We start from the raw sequence: 25,519 nt of genomic DNA on the forward strand, positions 1-25,519 counted from the left end.
AAGAAACTTGTTGAACTCTGTTTAATGCCACTTCTTCCAAATTTTAGAAGGTAGCACCTGATTCAAGGCTCCCTCAGGACACATTTTGGAAAATGGATCTGTGTACAGTTACACAGTTCTGTAGTATCCTGTTAATCTGAGGGATATATTAAAGAGTATGTGGAAACTGAGTCTCTTGTTCTTAGAAGTAAATGCCCCAAGTAATTAGGGAGTTTTATTCCTTACAGCTCTAAACTAAAAGATTATTATTTCTTACAAAACTGAATCAGTACAGTCATATCAATCATTGATCATTTGCCCAGCATCTTAATACACCTTTCACGTCCTTACTATTAATACCAAAAGATAAAGTTTAAATTTAAAAAAAAAAGAAGAAATGGAAAACTCAAATAAATGTTGAGATTTTGTGCTTGTTTTCTTGGTTTACCAAGGTAAATTATTTAGTTTGATATCTCTATTAAAATCTAAGGAAGACTGCCAAATTAGTTACGATTGACTGGGAATCCATTGGTCACATGTAGAAATAATCCTGACTTAGAAGAACAGTGGAATTGACAAATAGATTTCACTTGAATTTGAAGTCTAGTACAGCTACAAAGATCGGAGTCCGTTCCTTAAAAAGTTTTAGAATGTTAACACCAAATTGATTCTCTTTTACTTCAGTATTAGGCAGCTACTCACTGCCATGTCAAAGAGAAGCCTGTCAGACTCAGAAGAGGGTGAATGTTGGTACTTAATTCTTAATATTCCTATGTATGGTCTTAGGTCTTTGAAAGTAAGGAGAGAAGCATAAGCACTGTATTAAGGATTTAATCTATGCCGGTCATTGGACTTCTCTCTTATTTATAAGGGAGAGCAAATTTCTGAGAGTGTACCACCTAAGTAAGCACCGTATCTCATAGAATTTTGCAAATCACTTGTCCTCTTCTACCATTCCTATTTGTCCAGACATCTAAATGTGAACTAAGAATGAACAGCTGTGTAGGAGGGAAACAAGAAAGATTGACTCTCATGTTCACTTTTCATAATATATGGTCTTTTCCACAAACGCACACTGTCTTTTATGGAAGAGCATAATACAAGGGAATATAGTTACTTGGATCATATTGGAAACAACGTAAAGTTACTTTTCTGATTAGGAGAATTTTTTTTTTAACTGAGCATAATCATGAAATATACATGCATTTTAAATTTTGAGCAGAGATTTCAATTTATTTTCATTTGTCTTATTTCAGCTGTGAATATGACAATACACGTCACCATCAGGATAATCATTATTCAGCTTGAGTTTTAAAGGATACAGATTTGGGTAATTTTTGAAGTGTATGAAATGTCAAGTTTAAAAGATTTAAATAAATTTACTCTTGATTATTCCTCCAGATAATAATTGTGCAGTTTGGTGGAAAACCTTTCAGTTGTTCAGAACTTTCAATAGAACAGTGGCTATGGTCAATATTCCTAGGAATGGGAACGTTACTCTGGGGCCAGGTAAAAAGCTCATCATTTTTTGTTCAAACCTATAAAGTGATTTTTTTTTTCTTTTAAATTTACAGTGTGTATTTTCTTTAATCAATTCTGTTACTTAATTCTAAGTAGTTGCCATTCTGGGTCAAGAAAGAGCATTTAGGGATATGGGTTTTTTTGTTGTTGTTGTTTTTTTAATATAGTATCTGTTCTCATGTTATTGTTATGGTTATGCCTATGTAATAAAACACTTCAAATTTCTTACATAGTTTTTTAATTTATTTTTTAGAACAAGTTTTACAACAGTTATTAAGAGGATGCATTTTTTAACTGCTTAAGATGCTGGTTTCTCTGTCTTTTGCTCTATGACCTATTTTTGCATTTTCAGAAAAAATATTTTTACAAAAATATTACGATGTTATACCTGAGACGTTTCATCATTTTATTACGTAATTTAATCCAAAATATAGCTAAGGAAAAAAAACTCAAGTTTCAGTTCACTTAGAGAATGTTTCCATGAAAAAATAGTGGTATCTGGATAAATGGGCCACAAAATGACATTTTCAGCTCTTTGGATTGATTAGCTTTAACAGTATATGTATAAAATACAATGCATGAAAAATTAGATATAGTTCATGTTTGGTATAGGCAGCTGACACGAAGGCATGTCATTAGTTTAAAGAGATAAGTGGTGTTGGTGTGTGCAGTGTTCATTTTAAGTCCGTTGCCATTTCTATAAAAATAACTGATCATCTACTAACATTTTCATAAACGAAAGTTAACATATGTTATGATGTGTACCTGGTTTGAGCTAATGCACTGTCATTCTGCAAGTCAGTCTAAGCGAATGTCCAGGTTTTACTGAAACTTAACTCAATCTTTATGTGCCTTACCTTTTCTTAATTAAGTTTCTAGGTTCTGAGGTTTCTCTTCTTACTCCTATTGTATGACTCATTAATAGAGATCTTCTTTTAAGTATTGGGATCCATACTCGGGCCACCTTTATTTATTGATTACCATTCTAGTTATTTCATAATGTTCCCTCATAGGCAAAACAGAACCCCACAGCCTCCCAGACCATCTGGCTAATTGCAGGAAGAGGAAATTCAGTACAACCAACATACCCAACAGGGATCAGCTCCTGGCTTTGGTTGACATTGTCTATTGATTTTACGTGTGTCCTGGTAGAAGGAGCACAGATCTTGGTTGTCAGGAGACCTGTTCCACCTCTGTGAAATGAGCTGGTTGGACTAGAAGGTCTTTAAGCAGTTCTGATCCGGACCGTGTGCTTGTTTCCTCCTGATAAGCCTGACTTCCTAAAGGAATGGCCATTAACACTCACAATTTAGTACATATTTATTACTATTTTTTGTCCTCTTCGTGTTTCCTGGGCATCTGTTCCTGTTTGGTGTCATGATCAATCAGTATTAGTCCAGTTTTAAAGAGTTGCATTTTGTAAAAAATAAATAAATAAATAAGTGCATTTCATAAACAGAAAAACTATGTTGAGTTTAACCTTGAAGATTTTGGGGGGGATTTTGGTATGTTTTTTCTTATTGAACTCTTCCAGCACTAATGAAGAATAAACTTGTTTTGCATCCAGTTAAGACCACCTGCCATTTTGGTTTTATTTTAAATAAATATAATTAATGTGAGTTTAAAACTGAATATGTATTTCAGAGCATGTTTGTGCACTTGACTGTCTTGAATGTCTTTCTTAAAATATGAAAGCTGTAATCAGGTTATTTCCACTCAGGAAAACTTCTTACCATTCCAACTTCAATCTTTTCTGTAGTTAAGAAGAGAACATACTTTGTTGTTGTTGTCCTGTGAAAGAAAGCCTAATGGACAGGATCTCACTGCTTCGTGGTGACAGTAGTGGGCCACACTTACGACTTCTTACGCCTTTTGTATTGCAGTTGGTTGGTTTAATGTCATTCGGTTTTGATTTATTTCTAAGTTCTTTCCCCTGTGTTGTAGCTAATTTCAACAATTCCAACTAGCCGTTTAAAATTCCTAAAAGAAGCTGGTCATGGCACACAAAAGGAAGAAATCCCAGAGGAGGAGCTCGCAGAGGATGTGGAAGAGATTGACCACGCTGAAAGGGAGCTGCGGCGCGGGCAGATCTTGTGGTTTAGAGGTCTGAACAGAATCCAAACGCAGGTATGGGCCTGGTAGAGAGGTAGGAGCAGTGACGGGAGCTGGGGGCCGAGGGCTCTGGGACCTGGGGAGGAGGTTTGAATGTGCTCCTTAACTTCCTTTCTAGCCTTCCCAACCCACAAAATGTATTCTTTTGAAAAAAATAATACTGGTGCCTGGAATGAGTGAAAATTTTAACTGATGGTGAAGGAATGTGTCTATATGCCCCCTCAGCTCCTTTTTTCCTAGCTCCCCCCCCCACTCCATCTCAAAATGCTACTCTTGCGTATTTATCTGCTCTGTAAAAAGTGCCTTTTTCTTTACTTTTTATATGTTGATAGATGGAATGGTCCTTTCTCTTGTTCTCTCTCTCTCTTGCTGAGCAAGCTGTCACAATCTCTGATTCCTTGCAGATGGATGTAGTGAATGCTTTCCAGAGTGGAAGTTCCATTCAGGGAGCTCTAAGGCGGCAACCCTCCATCGCCAGCCAGCATCATGATGTAACAAATATTTCTACCCCTACACATGTAGTGTTTTCCTCTTCTACTGCTTCTACTACTGTGGGGTGTGAGTGTGTGTTCCTAAGTGCATGAAATTAACATTTCCTACTTCACACACCTAACGTTTCTCATTTTCTCCTTAATGTTTGAATTCATTGTTCAGGCTTTTCATAAAGCTTTCTTTTCGTAAAGTGGATTGAGACCTCAAAGTGTTGTCGTTGTTGTTGTTTTATTTCTTAGAGGGTTAGATAGGAGGTGGAACAGTTCCAACCAAAGATTAGATAGGAAACCCGTGAGCTTGTCTCTCTGCTAACTCTGATAGTTAATATGGGGAATAAAACTGTAGCTTAGAATTTGTGAAACTACTATAAATTTTTGAGTATATGCCTTTAAACATGTTTGTACTGCATGGTTTCCAAAAGCATGTGATTTGACACTGATCTGTCAGAACCAAGAAATTATATTTTTAAAGCTAAAAATGAATCTAACATTTTTGACTTTTCATCTTGTTTAGTTGGCACCGTGAAGAAGTGATCTCAGGATATGGCCAGTTGTTTGCCTTCTTAGCCTAGATTTTGTGGCCATCCTTTGAATTTATTTATGTACTTACTTACTTGTTTTTGAGACGGGGTCCCTGTGTAAGCTTTAAAATTCTGTGGTTTTTAATGGGTTTTTTTTTCATCTATAGTATCAATTTAATTTAAAATTGCATCCTAGGGACGCCAGGGTGGCTCAGTGGGTAAAATTGCATCCTAGATAAGAAATGTTCTATTAAGTTTTCCAAGGAAGTAGAGAAAGTATACCATTGGTTGATTCTTAAATCCCATTACATGTCATAATATCTGTTAATTGACTAGAATAATACGTTTTCTTTCAGGTTTTCAGTAAATGGCAAATTCCCCAAAAGCCTTCTGACCTCTTGTCATCATTACTGTGCATGGTAGATTCTCAGAATATTGGAGGCACTAACGATACAAAGCCCACCCCGTCATTCAGCCCATCCCTGAAATCCGCTGGAATACTTACGCTTAATCTTATATTTGGGCAGAGCCCCGTCTTTTCCATCTAGTCCTCTGCCAGTTAAGGGAGAAAGCTGGAGAGAGGATAAACTGAAGAAGAAAACAACGCTGTTCTAAGGAGGACAGTCTACTCGGTGCCTGTTTGTTCACTGTTTGCATAAGTAATTTTCATTTGTCATTTTTGACAGTTGTAAAACAGGCAGAACAGGAACTGTCCCATTTTGCAGGTGGGAAGACTGACTTGGAAGTTTAAATGACTGGTCCATGGCAAATAAGCAGAGGCAGCATGATGTAGAGCAAAGAATAATCAAGTACTCCTAAGGACAAAATGACTCTGTTCAGCTGGGCAGGGTGTTCCGTTGACATACGTAGACAGATAGCAATCTTTCTTTTGAAAATTACCCTGTTTCTGCACCTGACCTAAATGAAATGGTGTATGTAAATTGCCTGGCATTATGCCTAGGACAGCTGATGTCAGTTCTATCCCTTCCCTCCCTGTATCTATGGATCTCACATCATTCCTGGCTCTTGAGGGCTTATTACCATTCATCCTTTTCATCTCCTACTATTAATTAATGTTTCTGTAGTTGCGATGTGTAACCATGTACAGAAGGCCTACCGTATGCCAGAGCTGCGCGAGAAGCCCCAGACTTCACAGTCTCGTATAGGAAACAAGCAAGTAGTTGAGGATTTCTACATGGTAATGAAACATGGAATTTTACAATAGAGTCCTTAACCCACTTTGGGAAGTCAGGAAAAAGTACCCAAAGGAAGTAACCCAAGCTGACCTTCAATAGAAGTTTACCAGTTGAGGAAAGCAGGCCTCAGTGACAGGTACTAAAAGTAATAAAATGTCAGGTGTTGGCGAGACTGGAGTGGAAGGCAGGGATAGGGCTTCTCTGTGTATCCTGTAAGAAGGATGCAAAATGAGACTTTGCCCTGAAAGACCCCCTCAGAATTTTATCTTTGAAAAATTTCTAAGTGACAAGTAGAAAGATGAATACCTGAATACCCTTCACCCGGATTTACCACTTAATCGCTTATGATGCCTGCTTTATCTATCTCTATAATATTTATATTTATATTTATATTAGGGAATACATTTTTTCTGTACCTTGAAAGTAAGTGACAAATACCTGACATTTCCATCTCTTTATCCTTCATGTACCTCCTAAAAATAAGTCTCCTGTATAATCATACCATATTATCACATCCAAGAAATTTAACATTGGTATCATTCTGTTGTATACAGTCCCTGTGTGATTTCTCCAGTTGCCCCCAAAATGTCCTCTATTAGAGCGATCTTGATCCTTTTTCTTTGTATGTATGTGTGTATGTTTTGACATTGACTTTTTTTGAAGAAACCAGGCCAGTTGTCTCATCCTGCATGATGGATCTAATTGTTTCCCCATGATTAGCTTCGTCTTAAACTTCCTAGACAGATGTATCTCGTGGGTGCTGTGTATTCATTTTTATTTCAGCAACATCTTGAATAATTGACTCTTCATTTGGAGGTTGTCACATGATGTTAGGTATGCTCTCTTTACGGTATTTCTGTATAATTGTGTTCCAGACTTTACATTAACTGTCAGATCCACCGAAGGCCCCTCCTGACTCAGAATCTGCAGTTTAACAAGATCCCCAGGTGCTCCGCATGCACATTAAAGTGTGACAAGCCCTGGCATGACATTGATACTTGTGCACTAACACAGTTTTAAGTTTGTACATGTATTAACTCACTAATGACTCTCCCGTAACAACCCTGTAAGGTAGGTACCACTGTTACTTCCCATTTTATAGTTGAGGAAATTGGTTTGTCCACGGTTCCTCAGCTAGCAGGTAGCAGAGCTGGAACTCACACCCACATCTTATTAACCTCTGTCTTCCTCGCTTCGCCATGCTGCACTCTTCATAGAGCTAAGTGAGCAAAAAGTAAAGCAGCCTCCAGCAGGCAGGGCTTGGTAAATGCAGGAAGATAGCTTTGAGGAGAGGTATTTTAATCAGTTTTAATCAGAACTGAGCATATGTTGTGTTGCAGATGGTAGAATTCCCTTCTGCTTAAGGCTGAACAATATTTCCTTGTACGTAGGGACACCTGGGTGTGGCTCAGTCGGTTAAGCATCTGCCTTCAGCTCAGGTTGTGATCCCCGGGGTCCTGAGATCGAGTCCCACATCAGGCTTCTTGCTCAGCGGGGAGTCTGCTTCTCCCTCTATGCTGTTCCCCCTACTTGTGCGCTTGCTTGCTCACTCTCTGATAAATAAAAATTTTTTAAAAAATTCCTTGTATGTATATACGCCACATTTTCCTTACCTGTTCATCTGTCAGTTGACACTTAACGTTTCCATATCTTGGCTATTTATAATGCTGCAGGGAATAAAGGAGTGCACTTATCTCTTCAAGATCCTGATTTTATTCCTGTGGATACATTCCCAAAAATGGGAGTCTAAAATAGTGAAACTCCTAGAAATGGAGAGTAGAATGGTGGTTAGGGGTAGAGAGAAATGTGGAAATGGTTATGAAGGATACAGAGTTTCAGTTCATGCAAAGACTCCTAAGTTCTAGAGATGTAATGTATCTCATGGTGACTTTAGGTAACAATACTGTACTAACATACCTGAAATTTGCTAAGAGGGCGGAATCCTAATTATTCTTACCACATACACACAAATGGTGACAATGTGTGGTGATGGATTATGTTAATTAGCTTGACTGTCATGATAATTTCAGTGTGTATATGTATATCAAATCATACAATTAAATTAGATACATACAATTAAAGAAAAGTGGGCCTAAATGTTACCCTTTTAAAAAAATATATTCAAATATCATTTGAAGAAATTTGTTAATTTTTTCATCACCATTGTCTTAGAGATGGTTCTGATGTGATGGTCTTTTTTCCTGGAATACCAGTATTCATGATTTCTCTTAACATTATGGTAAATGATGTCTTCGTTACTAAACAAGATTCATTAGAATCAATGCAGAAGCAAACACTGTGTTTGAATTGATACTGAGTAGATGCTCAATTCTTTGGATTTTGTCCCTTTTTGTTTTGAAAGTCTGTATGACACTAGGTTAATAAGACCTAATGTCAGTGTGTACAGCACTGTTTTTGCGTTAATTACCCATTAATCTCTCTTCCTCTGTACAGCAAACTTTTGTATGGGGGGGCAAGTTGTTGGGCTGTATGTTTAAGGGCAAAAATACCAAAAAACCTTGTGTTTTTGTGAGATTGTTGACAGAACAACAGCAGAGGGTTTGGGTTTTTTGTTTAAAATCTGTTCTTCTCAGTGAACTCTAGCATATAAACTGATTTAAGTTTTAATGTGTTACAGAGAAAAACACTAATGCTTTATAGACACATGGCATATACTCAAATATTTATAGCTGTTTAATGGCATTTTATAGATCTTATTTGGGTTTTGTCTTTTTTTATTTTGTAATGAAGGGAATAGCGGGGTAGATGTGAGTTCATTGTGGCATTCAGCTTATATTTGCTTGGCTTTTTCATAGTTGGTGACACCCTAATTCCTAGCATGACGAATAGTAACCCTCTGTGCCTGACTTTGTTTAACTTACTTGAATTGTTTTCAAGACTTACATTTTTTTTTTATTTTAAAAATCAGCTAAAGCTTGTGTATGATGAAGTTTCTGTTTTGTTTGTTTGTTTTTGTTTTCGTAGGGAAAAAAGTCCTATAAAATGGCTATTAAATTTTTAGCCAGTGACAATGAGATTTTCTCAGTATTACTTTGAATTCTATAACTCTTAATTCTTAGAGTATGTGGTTTTGTTGTTCTGTAGTGTCTTACTAAAATATTCATTTTTTTTACAGTGTATTGCAAGTTCCACTGCATTACATGCAAATATGATTCACTCATACCTAGCTGTTTGTGGATTCAGACTCATAAATGAACCACTTTTAAGTTAAGCGAATAGTATACTGATATCTTTCTGTGTTTTCTGATGTTTACAGATTCGAGTGGTGAATGCATTTCGTAGTTCTTTATATGAAGGGTTAGAAAAACCGGAATCAAGAAGTTCGATTCACAACTTTATGACACATCCTGAGTTTAGGATAGAAGATTCAGAGCCTCATATCCCCCTTATCGATGACACTGATGCTGAAGATGATGCTCCTACAAAACGTAACCCCAGTCCTCCACCCTCTCCCAACAAAAATAACAATGCTGTTGACAGCGGGATTCACCTTACAATAGAAATGAACAAGTCTGCTACCTCTTCATCCCCAGGAAGCCCACTACACAGTTTGGAAACATCGCTCTGATTGTAAGCCGAATGTTAACACACTAGCTGCATTGTAAAGAAACAAATTGAAACTGGGTCTTTTCACATATTGTGATGGACAAGATCGTATTCTTGTCTTTGGACTTCAACAGAAGACACACTTGTACGAATGTAGATTTATTTTTTTAAAAAAAAAAAAGCAAAGCTTTCTGCCAGACTGAGGGTGCTTTTTGGGGGGTGGGAGAAACGAACTGACAGATAAACAGTAACTCAGCGTATGCTGCTGACCTGTGGATCATCAGTAGTACCCAAGAATGGTCCTGACCAGTGTATTAGCAGACCTTTAGTTTATCCCAGTCCTTGATGGGAGAGGGGGAGGAGCACAGCTGGGCGAGCAAGCAAAGAGCCCTGGATCATTGAATTGATACTTTACTTTCTGCTGTTGGCTGTTAATAATTTGGATTATTTATGTTTATAAATGATACAGATCTGTTTACAAGGTTTGTAGATACTTTTTTTGTTCCTGTTCATAGATGGGAAGCTTCCTTATAACTGATGCAGAGAAAAATTAGTCCTTCAAATACTGCTGTATTTTCAGGAAAACAAAAAAAGGGGTGTTTCTATTGAAACTGTACTAAATTTTTGCCTACAATTTACCTTGTTAAATATTGTAGATAAATTGCTAAGACTCATAGCCAAATAGATAACACTAATGCTTTGTTTAAAAAAAAACCAAAAAAAAAAAAAAAAGAAACAAAACAAAAAAAACATAAGCAGTGGTGTTTAATGAAGTTATGGCATCTGTCCTAATTAGTTTCTTAAATACATTTACTACTTAATGGTTTTGAAACAACTGTTTAATTTTTAAAATTTTTGAAAACTTGCTAATAACCTTTGTTCAGAATTTAGTAGACTGTTTAATGTGGGACATCAACTACATGATGAAAGATGCTTGAAATGCTTTTGTTATTTCAGGCAAATCAAATTAAATCAAACTATCAAACTACAAGAGAACCTTAGTCCTTTTTGTTTTTGTCTAAACATGTTAGCTCAGTGATGTCTTGGTGAACTGTGAGTGAACTGTATTGATTTTTCTAATAAATCCTTAGAAACCTTCATACAGCATGAGGGCTGTTGGCATTTTGAAAAAGGTTAACAGGTAGAAGCATACATATTTTCCTTTTGTTTTTGAAACTTGTTTGTAAACATAAATATGCCCTTTTATTAAATAAATACACGGCAGTTTTTAAAAAAGAAAAAAGAAATTTCAGCTTCTTTACTTAATTCTGCATATATGGTGCATCAGTCTGTTCTCTTTAACCACAATTGGAATAAATTTCAAGATGGTAACAGCCCCATGAAATACCACTTTAACTCCCCTGGTGGTAAATCTAATAGAATCACATTAAGGAAATCATTGCAATTTCACTGTTTGACATACTCTTCATAGAATTTGGTTTATCCAAAATAGTCTCATGGTCTAAAAATAATAATGATGATCACCATCATCTTTGATACATCTATTTTAATTTGTAAGTGGCCAAACAACAAATTAGGTAAAATGAGATTATATGAAAAGGTGGAAACGGTCCTAAAATATGTATATTTAGATATAATAATTCACCGTGTGCTTTCGGAATGCCCATCTCTAAGCCAATTGGGTTATTTAAGTCTTTGTTTCTTTCTTTCGTCGAACTTCTCCCCTTTTTTGCCTCTGTCTTTACCTTTTAGGAACCGGCATTGTGTTAGGGCCCAGATTTCACCAGGAATACGGTCCTCAGGCTGACATAAAGTTTACCAGGACTACGACATCTGAGCATGCTGACTGAGCAAAGAATGTTTAGTTGATGGTGCTTGATATTTTCGGTGGGCGGGGGAAAATCTGTTTCTCTCCATCAGTCCTTTGCAGTAATCCTCTGCAAGTCTTAGAAACACATTGACTCTGCCAGCAGTTTGTAATTGTACATTTATTCATCAGGTATCTATAGCAAATCATACTGTAAAAAGAGGTAGCATGATATGCTGGAACGCATACGGGACCAGGAGTCACGACCTGGCTTCTGGTCTCAGTTTTGCCATTAACGTGCTGCATGACCTTGGGAAAATCATTTACCCGAAACAAGGGTGGTGGACTAGACTATCTTGAAGAACCCTTTCAACTCTAGAAATTGACCCTAGCAACTGGAGAAGCCTACAAGGCATAGGGAATAGAGAAAAGGGAAATATTTTCAGTTTTCTTTTTTATTTTGGTGATGCTTAAATATGAATGTAATTTCCAAAAGATTTAGACATGCATGTGCTTTGGAGGATTTGTATTGAGCTTTTACAGTATTCATTTTTCAACTCAAGGCAATGGCTTTTTACACCAACTCTAATCCATAAACGGGTCTTACGACATCTATGAAGTAGTAGCAAGACATGCTTAGTGTGTATTTCTCCCTTTGAGACACTGTAATTTCTACCAGAAATTTCCAGAGCATTATGTAAGTAGAAAAAAATGCAAGCAAGCTGTTAAAGATCTTGGATCCCATTATATAGTATGTATAGCTGAAATCAGCATCTGTAATTCAATCACTTTTTCTCTTTTATCCTCTAACCAAAAAATTGTTTAATTTTGCATCCCAAATGTTTTTAATCTTTGTATATTTTTTAAAAATCCTTTTCTCCTCATCATTGCCTTTTTTGTGGTTGTAAATAGACTTACTTGCACTTTGAAGATGAGTTACTCCTTGTCATCTTACAAATATGTGATATGGTAATTTTCATAACAGATGTCAGTTTTGAACCAAGAAATGGTGACTTGTTTATAAGAAAAAAAAACTGGCTTCATTTCTGTGAAATTGCTCTTTGAAAATTTCTTTTTACACGTGTAAGCCAACTGAGATACCGTGATGGTGTTGATTTCTTTCGATGATGCTTACCATCTATTTTAGCCACTGAGCCTTTTATTATTTGTCTATTTGTAAAGTTTATTTGTCTTAACTCATTTAATAAATATACTGTTTATCTGTTTCTGAATGGGGACTGAACTTTTTGAATATTGAAATTGATCAGAACATCATATTTTGGAATTACTTTTTTCTACTTGAAATTTTAAAAATCAGGTGGACGACAATTCTATAATGTACTTGAAATGTTACGGCTGTATTATAGTGAATCGATGTCCTAATATGCATGATCTTGCCCCTAGACCAAAAGTGGGTATATTGTCCTCACTTTCTTACCCATAGTCTTTGATCTGTACAGCAACCCTAGATCATTTCTGTAGTCTCATGAGCATGTAATGTTTTGGTCTTAGAAAAGATTTGTTTTTCACAATAACTGTTAGAGCTTCTTTTTTTTTTTTTTTTCCTTCATTAAATGATCCAGACCTGTCAATAGCAATTATCTGAACTCTGTGGTAACAAAATTAATCAAATTACCCTTAGTTGGTTTTTATAATAAATTATTAACATAAATTAGCAACTTTGTTGAAATACTGACTGAATTTAAGTGATTATGAATACCATATTTTTACACTTAGTAAAAATTATCAGTAAATTATCAAGTCTGTGTAAGTACCACATATATGACATGAGAGATGTTTTCCATTTTATCAAGTGGAGTTTATATATATGTATTATGTATTAGGATTAAATTTTGAATGAAGCTCCCTTTGTAAAATTGACTGCATAAGAGTTTCTGTAAGACTTTGCTTGTTGCCATTTTTCCTTCCCCATGTGTTTAGAGAACTGTCCTATCACAGCTGCTGCTTTCTTCCAACTTCTACCACCATCCAGACTGTTTCGCAAACCCCATATCAACCTTTATGTTTTCAAAACACGATGTTGCCTCCATATACCAAAAATAAAAAAGATTCTTTTGTTAGCATAACTAATGCCACCTAACTAAAAGTAATCTTTGAAACATTCTTGAAAAATAATCTTTTCTTAAAAAGAACAATCATTTTAATAATACCATAAAAAGTGTTTCATGCAGGAAGGGAAGTTTTGACTGTATTCCTGTATTTCTCTCATCAGTACATGTCAAAAAGGAAATTGTCTTTATCCTTATAATGTAATTTCCTTTTCACCAGACTGATAATTTTGTCCCTCAGCCTCTCAATTGGGTATTTACTTTTGTGTTTTTTGTCTTAACTACTTCAACATTTTCCCTTTTTGTTAGAAAAACACTTCAGCCTACAGATACTACACTAGATGTAGGCATATCTAATCTGTGTTCTCTGAATTCAAAGTATATCATTATTGAGCTGTATAATATTAATAGTTCCAAACTGGAAATTAAAGTAAGAAATGTGCATGTATTCTTATATAGTCTTTGACACAGCTTTCTTAACCACTGTATCAGGAAAACTGTTTCCAGAATCAGTAACCCAAGTCCCAGTGTGGGTTCCCTGCGGGAAGACCCTGAGATTCTCTGAGTTTAAGGCAAGTTGCAAGGACTGCATACTATCCAACATGAAGTGTAAGCACTGATATTTTTCTTAGGCGCTAAGAGGAGTATTGTCACAATAAATCACTATTTACAAATTACTTGATACATGCTAAGCACTTTGTGGAGATAATGTGACTAGCCCCGTGTGCTGCTGCTGCCATTTTCTGTACAGGGAACCAGGCTTAAGGAGTTTAAATAGCTTGCTCTGGGTCACGTGACAAGCTGGGGCTTCACACTGACAGCAGACCTCAAGAGCCCAGGCTGGTAGCTACCGTCTTTTCTGCAGTCTGAGCCCCTCACCGTCCTGAGTCAGGACCCTGTACCTGAACATCTCTGCCTGCTTTTAAGCCGCCTCCATTGTGCTTTTCTGATAGCAAATGCTTCAGAGAGAATCTGAGGAATCTTCGTGAGCTTCCTGGAGGACAGCTCAGCCAGAGGCTGAGGCAGAGGGTCCCCGACTAAACTGTGTAACCCAGGCTTTCCTGAGACCTCCCGCACCTGAAGTGTCTCGGTTAAACTCACGAGAAGGGTGTTTTTACTAGCATACTTTGATTAGAGAATTCTGTGGTTCATTAGTCTTAAAATAGATACATTTATTCTAAGTTCCGTAGATAACCTATTAATTTAACAGGCCGTTACTTTATTTCCTAAATAATTTGGAATGAAAATCAATTTATCACAGGATATAATCTGCCTTTTTCTTGAAATTTGTGAAAGAATAGGACCTACCTAGTTTTGCATTTTTTTTTGAAAAACTATTTTGTCCTTTTTAAATGTGCAGTAAAAATTGCAGCCAGTATTTCACTACCGTTTTAGTACAGTTTTAACATCGATGATGTTTATGGTTTATGAATAGTCAACTGCCTCCCTTATAGTCTTAAAAATGAGACGCTTGCAGACCTGTATAATCTTTAAGGTAAAGTGTACCTTAATGAGTGAAGATAAAGTATATTAAAGCAATCTTTCTATTTAAGACTACTTTTGAGATCATAAATATTTAGTCTAAGTCATACCTTCACGAATAGCTTGAGAAGGAGTGTAAAAAAGTAAGAATGAGACCTTAGGGAGAACTGTGATATCTGAGGTTAGCAACTCAAGTAAAGATGCTTCTAATTTATCTAGTATTTGAAATCTTTTCAACCAATAAGCTTGCTCCTTCGTTTAGCTTCAGACCTCTGAGAAGGGTAAGTGTGTACCAACTAAAATTTTTAATCTTTCACTTTCTCGCTGCTGCAGACTTAGACTGGATAGTAATAGTTCACAACCTCAGAAGTGTGATGGGACGAGGGGGAACAGTAACAGCTGTAGCCACACCAAGTTTCTGGAGTCTGAGACTCCTACACACGCTACCTTAGGGTCCCCATTTCTCCTGCACTCAAAATTACCAAACTGCCAACTGTTTTCATGCCTTTTACTTCCCACCCCTTGTCCTCCATTGATTCATTCAACAAATCTTGATACCTGGCCTGGGGAATTCATACTGTCCTGGACTCAGGAGAACCAAGCACTGTCCTTCTCAGGGAGTGTACTAGTAAGACGGAGACCTTGGTCACCTGGTGGAGGGGACGATGCTATGTTACTTAGTGTGGTCAGGGAAGTTCTCAAATAAGGTGACTTTTCAGCAGAGGCATGATAGAAGTGAAGGAGCCGGCTGCTTGGTTGTCTGGAAGAGCCTTCAGAGAGAGGTTCCTGTAAAGAATGTTTAGCGAGTTTGAGGGACATAAGGAGGCCATTGTAGTTGGGAGAGTAGTGACCAGCACGAGACTAGTAGACAAGCTTAGAGACCTAATGGGAGACTTCGCTTACCTCTGGCTTTTATGCTGAGTGAAACGGGAAGCCAGTGGAGGATTTTGAACAGAGCAGCAACATAATCTGACCTCTGAAAGGATCATGGGCTGCTCTGGAGAGACAGAGAAATCCGAAGTTAGGAAACCAGTTAGGAAGCTAACCTTTTCTGACTCATTTCGTTACAATTTAGTTTCTTCTGCTTTCTCAGTAACCCTTTTCTGAAGAGCCTTTGGACCCCTTGATCTGTTTTAACTTTATACTAGTCCTGCTCTTTGAGATGACACAAGACTGGCATTTTTTATAGTCAACCCTGAAGAACCTACCTACTCTCATTTGCTTCAGGCTATATGCAGTTTCCCACAGGGATCACAATAGCCTCTGTGTTTGCTCTGTGTTACTCAGCAACATGGTCCCAAACAGAAGATGGCCATTTGTCAGCTGTGGGTCTCTAGGATTGTAGTTGGCACTCTAAATTTTCCTTACCTTTAAAAGGTCTTTATACCACCTAACTTCTTTATACTAATCGGTATGATTGCCAGTCTCGTGACTTCCTTCATTATCTTCCAGTCCGTGAGCTACTACCCTCCACTCATTCCATCCTAAGCAAGGCACTCAAGCTGGCCCCTCTCTCCTGTTCTGTCACTGTGGCTTTGCCTCCGGCGTTTCACTACCTTGTTACCCAGATCTGAATCACCACTAACTTCCTATCTGTCCGCAGCTGTCAGAGGGTTCACAGACCCGCTGGTGGCCGAAATCCACACGCATTTCCCGGCTTTCCTCACTGATGTTCAGATCTTTGATTTGTCTCTCGTTCTCTTCAGGGTCATTCTTCATCGCATTTATTCTAACCGTTTGCATTTTTCTCAGAAGCAGGATTCACGAGCTGGTTTGTCTGACTCTGTCAAACACAGCTTTTCCATTCTACCTCTCACAGTCAGTCCTGTGGGGTTTTTTCACATATTTTATAGGGGACACCTGCCTGTCCTAGTGCTTCCCTTGCTGGTTTTGGGTCCCAAAGAACAAGAGATTACATCTATCTGTACTAAACTATTGCCTTAGCCCTTATTTGACTAATAATTTTATCATCTATTTTATTCTCAACCCTTCCCGGCTTAATGTTGCCCAAGACAGTGATTTGCTTTACTTCTGCCCCTTTATGGAAACTGCTATTTCACAACAAAACCAAAAGACATAAATAGGACACTCTGCCAACCACCCTTGGCCCCACTTTGCACTTTATACTACCTCTTAACATACAACAATGTACATTTAATCAGTCATTCAACCAATTAGGGATCACTAATTAAATGTTCTTCACCTGGAGTGCCTGACTGGTGCAGTCGGTAGGGTGACTTGATCTCAGGGTCATGAGTTCAAGCCCCACATTAGGTGTGGAGTCTACTTAAAAAAGTTCTTTACACACAAATACCATCAGGTCTAGATGTCCCATTGAAATGCATACTACCTCTCCTACTTTGCTATACATAGTTTTTCCTTGGTTTCAAGTGCTTTTTTTATAGGTTTTTTGGTGGTTGTTTTGTTTTGTTTTGTTTTTGTCTTGTCTTTTTCACTCTTGCTGTCCTAGTCTATTGCCTCTTTACCTCAGATGCACAGCATGCGCTTCGGTTTCTCAGTGGTTCTCTCTACATCCCTACCTTCCGCCTCCCCCATCGCCGACACATAATCCAAGCCTTCCCCAAATCACCACTTGCCCACATCATCCCTCCCCTCCTCAAAAAACAGATGAGTAAATAAACTCCTGAATGGCTCTTTATTTGCTTCTTAACAACTCTTCGGCCTCATCTAGTTGTCCCCTGCCCCTCTCTCTGCTATGGCCATGTTCTCTGTTCTTCCCTCACCTGGAAATGCCTCCTTAAAGCCCGCCTTCTTCCGGGCCCCTCTTGTCTTTCTCCCTCTTAACAGTGCACGCGCCATGCGGCCTCCCTCAGCACAACTGACGTGCTGGGGGACGTGGTGACACGGCTTATTTTCAGAGGAAAATCGCCTGGCCGGGACCAAGGGCTGAGGCTCAAACAGTGGGTCTCTCTTTAGGTAGGGGCAGTATTATATCCAACAGCATTTGCCTATGAGTTAACAGACCTGGGTTCTGGTCCCAGCTATGCCTTGTACCAGTTTTTAATACTTCGAAACTGCATTTTCCCAACAAGATTGCATTACAGTTCCTGCCCAGCTTTGGGTGTTCAGGTGAACTTGGAAACGTAAAAGCACTTTAACAATTATAAAGGGCAATGCAAAATGGTACTATTCACTCAATAACAACAGAAACAATCCCAGGAAAATCCGTTCTTGCTTCCCCCCCAAAACTGATTTAAATAGACATTTTCCAAGTTGAAAGGACCCTTAAGTCCCAGCTGATTTGTAAATACCCAAGGCTTTATGAAGATTACCCTGGAGAGTCATCTCATTAGCACTAAGTGTTTGCTTCTGTTTCCTTTCTGACCCTGTGTTTTTAGTCAGTAGAAACATTTTCCCTTTTATAGAGAAGCGTCTTGCTTATCTCTTGCACATCTGGGAAGCGGAGACCAGATGAGTGAGCTAGTGAGCCCGGCACTCGGGTTCTTTAAACTACGTGTCATTCAGCTGAACGCACTAGATGCTCCGAAGGTGAGGACTATTACCTAGTTTTTTTGTGTTTATTTATTTATTTATTTATTTGACAGACAGAGATCACAAGTAGGCAGAGAGGCAGGCAGAGAGAGAGGGAGTGGGGGAAAGCAGGCTCCCCGCTGAGCAGTGTGCTGCTCGATTCCAGGACCCTGGGATCATGACCTGAGCCGAAGGCAGAGGCTTTAACCCACTGAACCACGCAGGCACCCCATTACCTAGTTTTAATTGCTTGTTTTGTTCCTGGTCATATCTATATGCCCAGACTGGACCATAGGATAAATGCTCATTTCCCAAACGGCCACACACTGGGGTCACCTGAGAAGCTTTATTTAAAACACACAAACTCCAGACTCTGCCCTGAGGCAGTGTGGGCAAGAACGTGGCCAGCCATAGGGATTTTTTTTTTTTTTTTAACTTCCGAGATGATTCTAATATGCAGCCCAAGTTGGGGAACTACTGTTTAAGCAGAGGGAAGCATTGAGAACTATGATGCTAAAATGCAAGTAGTTAATGAAAAACATAATAATTTTGTAAATTGGCCTAATAAGATGATGGTCAGTACCAGAGTCTGTTTACCTGGACTTCAAAAATCAGGTTGTTTCTAATATTTTGAAAATCAACGTTAAGAAGAGTGTATAGATTATATTCAATTTAGTTTTTTAAACTTGCTTCGATTAAAAACTAACTTGAAATTTGTATTTTTGGAAATGTGCTTATTAATAAGCTAAGAAACCTCTTTATCTCATTATTTGAAAAACAAATTATAACCGATTCTACAATAAGCTAATTGGTTTTGTGAAAGCAAAATGAAAGGATTTCAAATAATAGGTCTTATTGCTTACCTGTTTTGAAATTTCTAGTCTATACTTGTAGATAGTCTCAAAATCAAGCAATATGTCATTTTAAAATGTATTTCTAGCACTTTACGCTTTGTGTTTACATATTTGAAAATAAACAGCCCGTATCACATGACAGGCAAATGTCATTTATGATGAATATTAAATTATAGTATAATATTTAGGAGTATACCTTTTTAAGATTTTAACTAAAATCACCTTATATCTGGAAAAAAATTACTAATTGATTTTTCCTATTTCTAAGAACCATTTCTAAGTTAAATTAGTCAAAAAATGTTGCCTCCAACCATCGTTTAGTTAATGCCTAAAAGATGCCATAACATTACTCACTTGGTGGTCTGTTCCTGTGCTTGAATATTTCCAGCATTAGGTACAATGCATACATTAACATTTATTGAGCCCCTCTTCAGGGTCACTCACTTTCGTGTTTACCTCAGTAAATCACTACACCTCTATTTCCCCTTTGATAAGAAAGAGGTTAAGAAACTCGTCAATGGCCACAAAGCTACTTGGCATCATCTGGGTTTTAAATCTGGAACTGCTTGACAACCAGGCACAAACCATTACATGCGACCGTAAAGCCTCTTCAGCATGGTCCAGGCACTCCAAGGGTCAAGGAATTAGGATCATCTCCAGCCAGTTCTTCATGGAGGCCTTCAGATGCCTCAAGGCAGCTTGCGTGTCCCTCACCTTCCAACCTTTCCCAACCTTCCATGCTCAACCATCTCCAAGTTTCTAGCACTGTTCTTCACAGTAGGGTAACCATAAGGACACCCCAGGTTAGCAGGATGTCTGTGTACGAGCCCGCCACCCCCATGTCGGTGTACAGAGGCCCCCCCTTTCACTCAAAAGTGTTCTAGCTTGAATGATAAAAAATTATATATTTTCAAGTTGTGTCATCATCTTGGTCCTCTCCCACTCATGTTTATGTCTGCCTGTGTCTGCAGCATGGCGGCTGTTATTCAGAAATTGTGTTGTTTGGGATTCTACTGCTCTGACAAGTGGAATATTGAGAAAAGATGCAGAGCCATTTTTTGTCCTCTGTAGAGATCACGAAGGGACTGCAAAGTGTATCCTGCTAACAGGATATCTTTGAAAGTTCAGTTCATGGATCTCCAAGTCTCCTCAAGTTTCTAGCTGAGGAGCCCACCATTGTACATTGTGCCATTCTTCAAACTAAGCTGCCTGGGGAAGCCTGTCTTATTTCCACCCAGGAGGCTGAGAATATCATTTGGGACCTAACTACTGATGCAGGTGGAGATCGCTTAAATATCATAAAAATTCGCATAGCTGATCTGAATGCCTATATAAAGTTCAAAGAAGCTCTATGGCTTTTAAAAAATATAAAACTCACTTACCAGCCACATTATGAATCAGAGACCCCTTTGAGCACAGCATCTAGTAAAGTGACTGATGTATAGGCTGTCAGCTGATGATCCTAAATAAATGAATGAAATCATGTGATTAAAAAAAATATTTCCCTACATGATTTTAATAGCAATTCAAGTGTTTGACAGAAGAGGCTTCTTTATGTAGATTATAGCATATCTTCATGATAGAATAGTCAATCATTAAACATGTTTTTAAAAACAGTCTGAACATCATATACACTTTATATAGCTGCCTTTTTTTTTTCATTCAGCCTAACATTGTAAATGCTTCCATGTCAATGTTTTAGACTCGATTCTGTAAGAAAAATAAGTTGTGTGAGTAGGACATGTTATTTGGTCTCCAGGAACCTTTCTTCATTCTGTAAAACTGGGATCACAGTATATTTACCTGTCCCTCAGGGTTATTGTGAGAGTCAAGTAAGATGAAAAGTCAAAGTCCTGGGTACAGAGCACTGCCTATAAAAAAGAACTTGGTAAAAATTCTGTGGGTTATGATAGTGAGATTAAAGTGGTGTGATTAACAAATTATGCAATATGGGCTGATCCCAGTACAATGAGGAAGACAAAATAGATCAGGTATTGTTAACTGGTAGCCTACCACCCCTTTCCGACCCACCAAGGTGTTTTGTTTGACCAACGGTAATGGCCCACAGGGGGTTTTGTTTTGTTTAATGTTTTCAGTTGATTACCTGCACTGACCATTAGATTTCAATAAAAACACCCAAATTCTTGGCATCAGACATTAGACCTTCAGTCCCATATGATAATAGTTCAGTGCTTTACCCTCTCTAGTTTGCCACAGTCCCCACCAATCCCTATGGTCTCTATACCCCTGTCATCTATTAGTATTGGTGACCATTTATTACTGTTTCTTTTATAGCAAAACTAAGAAGGAAATGAAAGATTTTTATTGATATCAAGTGTGAAATAAGGAAAGCTTGATAATATCAGGGTTCCCCTGCAAGAAAAATTCTCCTCACTCTATAGTCTTTTTCACTGCTGTATATTACCTGCCTTGACCAGAGGCACTGGTGTGGAACCCGTAGCCTCTCAAATTCTAGTGCTATAAAGAAAAAGCATGCTGGACCAGACAATCCTATCTTGTCTTCATTGTACAGATGAGTGAGTTAAGACCCCCAGGAGATTGTGACTTGCCCAAGGTTCTGGCTGAAAACAAAGTTGAGGCTGAATCCAGCTGGAAAGTGTTCTCTCTCTAATATTGGGCTTTTAAAAGTTTTATTATTGTCTTAATTTTTAAATAATGGAAATGAGTGTAAATTCATTTCCTTTAGAGTAAACGAACCCTCAATACCTCTTCCCTCTACAAAACATGTAATTCACAGCTTTCTAAATGCAGATTTTCAGCATATTCTGTTAACTTCAAGCAACTTTTTATCTTCATAAGCTTTAGTTTTGCTACAACGCTTGTAGCGAATTTAAAGAGACCATTTCTCTGAAAAGTATTTGTGTTTGGCACACTGGTTTTCCTTTTTTAAAGAATGGAGAACTTGGACAGAGTTTGTCCCTTGAAGTCCACACAACCTCGAAACATGCATATTGATCCAGAAAAGACTGCAGTGGCTCTTGATTACCTATAGAACTGGAAGACCCAGGAATAACAGTTCCGTATATATATACGAAATTTATTTTAACTATTAATTTCAAGCTTTTCCAAAACATTACTTAATACAAATAACAAATGGCTGAATTAAATCATTTTATTTTTGTGCTCTGTTCTTCTCCTCTCCAGTTTCTGGAAAGGGAGACAGTGCAAAGGAGTTGGAAAGCAGATGACATGTGTAATTCACAGTCGGATCTATACTAAATAAATGAAGTATTTTTAGCCTGCATAAAAATATAAAGGTCTTGTCGGATTTATCATGTGACTGAGTTAATTTGAAGGCAGAACAAAAGAATGATGGCTGGTAGTGTTAGTAAGAAAACAGCACTCCTGCTTTTCCTTTCGGAACATTACCTCTTATCGTTGGATTGGAAAACGTATATGGGAGATTGGAGATTCTATTTGTTATGAAACATTTGCAAATATAAATAGCTTTGGTCTTCATTTTAGATCCCGAGAATAATCCATGCTCATTATCAAATGAGGGAAGCCTGTAGTGACAAGGAAAACTACCCTTAATCCCATCACCCAGGTTTAAAAAGAAAACCCCACGGAGGAAGGCGTGAGGCACAGCGCATCAGTCTCCGTGACCCGCAAGCTTTGGGGAAGGGAGCAGACAATGTGGGTTCACAGGAGGCTCCCCTGAGGAAGAAGGACGAAAAAGTGCAAAGAGCTGTGTGATCCAAGGCCAGGCAATGAAGCGGTAGAGGGAGTCCCTCGGGAGGCCTGTAGAGTCAAACCGCAATGGCCCAAGCCGCTCTTCTGCGCCACCTTCAGAAGTTGGGAGAAGGACATAAACAAAAAAGCCATTTCTCCCTCAGTCGGAGAGAAGGAGATGGCGGTAGGCCTACAGGGAAAGGTTCAAGTGGTCAGAGCCCCAAGGGGCAAGTGTGGAAGACCCAAGCCGAGCAACAGTGGGAGAGCAGGGCAGGGCCGAGCGGGGCTTACAGGGATAAGACGGCTCGTCGCAGGAGTAACTCGAAGTCATGCTTTCAGTCCGGGTCCAGAAACCTCGCTGGGCATCTACCCTATGCAGGGACTCTTCTAGGCAGACTCGGGACCAAGACAAAAAAGACACCATCCCCAGTCTCTGCGATGGACACAGAAACAACGAGAATAATGCAGTAAGTGCAGTAGCCATGCCAGACAGGCGTGTTGGAGGATGGACTCCAGCAAGAATGGGAAATCCGGGATTGAAGAAAGCGGAGTGGAGAAACCGCTGGGAACGCGAGACACGGACAGGGCTCCACCAGAGAGACAGGCGGTGGGACTGTGAGAAGACAGCTTGGGACAAAGGAGCAGCGGAGACAATCTCTCCATGCTCTGCAAGCTCATCAGGTAAGCAGCAGTAGTTCTCAGTTCACTACCCTTTAAGATTAATTGAATTATAGATGTTTAAAAAACAGTAAGACTCTCCCTAGACTAATGGGAAAGGCTTATCTCGATTAACTAGATTCTTCGAGATGTGGGATTGTATTGCTTTTAAATATGTAAAGGCATTCAGATGAGAATAACTGTTGGAATAATAGATTTTTTAAGAAAATGACAGTGAACGCTTCTAAATGCATGCTTTTAATGTGATCCATTCTACTATTTAAATCTTTCCCCTTACAATCTTGATTATACTACGAATTTGCTAACCCCGCCTTCCTTTTGCTACCACCTAAAGCAAAATAAATCGTGGGTCAGAATAATAAATACTTGCTGTACAATTTTGTGGAAAAAAAAAAACTGGGGGAGTTACAAAAGGACGTTCTACTCTTTAGAAAACACACTACCTAGTAAATATTTTCTCATGGTTTGATTTGGTGACAGAAAGGACAAGAAGCCTTAAAGATAAACATCTTCAAAGCTATTCCTTCACTGCCAACAGGACAAATTCATGCTGAGATCTAACGGAAATACAAAACATCAATTCTCTTTCTTATGCCAACATAACTGGTTCCATGAACTTTGAATTATCACTAGACTGAAACTGTTCCATAATTTCTTTTATCCAGGCGTTTTAACTATACAGTACATTTTACTGCATCCTCAGTCTTATGGAATGTGGAGGCAGCATCTGATTTAATATTTTCTATTCGGGCTGTTTACTTTGTAGTCAAACATTCTTCCGAAACATTTTGGTCCCCCGCACACCACCCCCCGCCCCATTTTCCATCTATGGCTGTCAGTGCTTATTTAGAAAGGTTAATTGAGACTTGGAGTCTCCAAGCCTCTGATACAGAAGCGGCTTTTTCTGGCCTTAATAGTTTTCTTTGAATTTGCTGCCAGGTCTGATGCCACATGTAAATATTTGCCTGAATGCGTTAAAAAAAAATTTTTTTTTCCACAATAGTGGGGAAGGGAGGTTACCATAATGCAATTTATGATATGAGAAAATAACTTTCATTTCTACCCCCTTCTTTTTGCTAATTTCTTAGCCGTCAAATCTGCAGATGTCTTCATTACTGCTTTTCATTAAACTTCTAGCCTCCTTTGCAACTGCTGAATCAACCAGGAAGTAACACAGCACATTAACAGGAGCCCACGCTGTTTTAATTAACTCCCCTTGATGTCACGGAGGAGGCTGGGTCAAGTGAGCCCTTCGACCCTTAACTCTTGAAAAGCGAGCATCTTCTTATGAGAGCCGGCTTTGAGCTACAGCGCATGGACTGCTGACACGCTCCTTTTTCACCTCTGCAAAAAGCAAAGCCTGCCTTGGAACGTCGTGGAAATACCCCACCACAGAAGAAAGAGTCTGTGAGCCCAAAAACTTGCTGTGGATCTTGGCTTTTTGCTACAGCCTTCTGCCGGGAAGGAAGAAACCTTGTCTCTTTCCACCACCTCACATCCTCTTTCCATGCAGAGGTCACCCGCCCAGATGAGACAGAGGAAGGGAGCTGATGAGCCAGGCCCTGTGCTCCCTGATCTGGGCCTGCACTGTCTGACAGGCATATAACGTGAGCCACTTAGATCAATTTAAATTTTCTAGTAGACACATCCAAAAAAAAAAAAAAAAAGGTAAAGAGAAACAGAGGAAATTAATTTTAATAATATGTTCTATCCCAACATACCCAAGATATTATTTCAACATGAAATCAATAGCAACTTTATTAACAAGATATTTTACATTTTTTTTTAAACTGAGTCTTCAAAATGTGCTGTTTATTTTATACTTGGAGCCTATCTCGATTCAGACATTAACTCTGCATTGGAGAGAGATGTTCAGTTAACTACGTTTCACCAAACCCACAGCCAAAGACAGATTTATCAGAATAACTAACCAAGTATCAGGGTTCAAACGTTAATTGAAATTAAATAAAAGTATGCCTTCCACTCTTAGCTGCCCTACCCCACATTTCAAGGGCTCGAGAGAGCCCATGTGGCGGGGAGCCACCATACTGACAGCACCAAACTCTGACCTTGCTAAAGCGCGGTCCACAAAATGA

The 25,519-nt window shown here is 38.5% G+C and overlaps 1 protein-coding gene across 3 annotated transcripts in view; it reads left to right on the forward strand.

The window, feature by feature from the left end:
* ATP2B1 (ATPase plasma membrane Ca2+ transporting 1) overlaps positions 1–12,387 on the forward strand; it is a 128,406-nt gene extending 116,019 nt beyond the window's left edge. Inside the window, exons 19-22 of one of the 3 annotated variants that reach the window (XM_046013878.1) lie at positions 1,381–1,488; positions 3,445–3,627; positions 4,017–4,168; positions 9,098–9,154. In XM_046013878.1, coding sequence (XP_045869834.1) covers positions 1,381–1,488; positions 3,445–3,627; positions 4,017–4,168; positions 9,098–9,110 — 456 coding nt within the window. In that variant the 3' untranslated portion in view covers positions 9,111–9,154. Of the gene's footprint in view, positions 1–1,380; positions 1,489–3,444; positions 3,628–4,016; positions 4,169–9,097 lie in introns of all 3 variants that reach the window. The other 2 variants (XM_046013876.1, XM_046013877.1) reach the window with 2 other exon arrangements.
* Positions 12,388–25,519: the final 13,132 nt, after the last annotated feature.

Source organism: Meles meles, chromosome 7 (assembly GCF_922984935.1).
Source record: "Meles meles chromosome 7, mMelMel3.1 paternal haplotype, whole genome shotgun sequence".
Taxonomy (NCBI): domain Eukaryota; kingdom Metazoa; phylum Chordata; class Mammalia; order Carnivora; family Mustelidae; genus Meles; species Meles meles.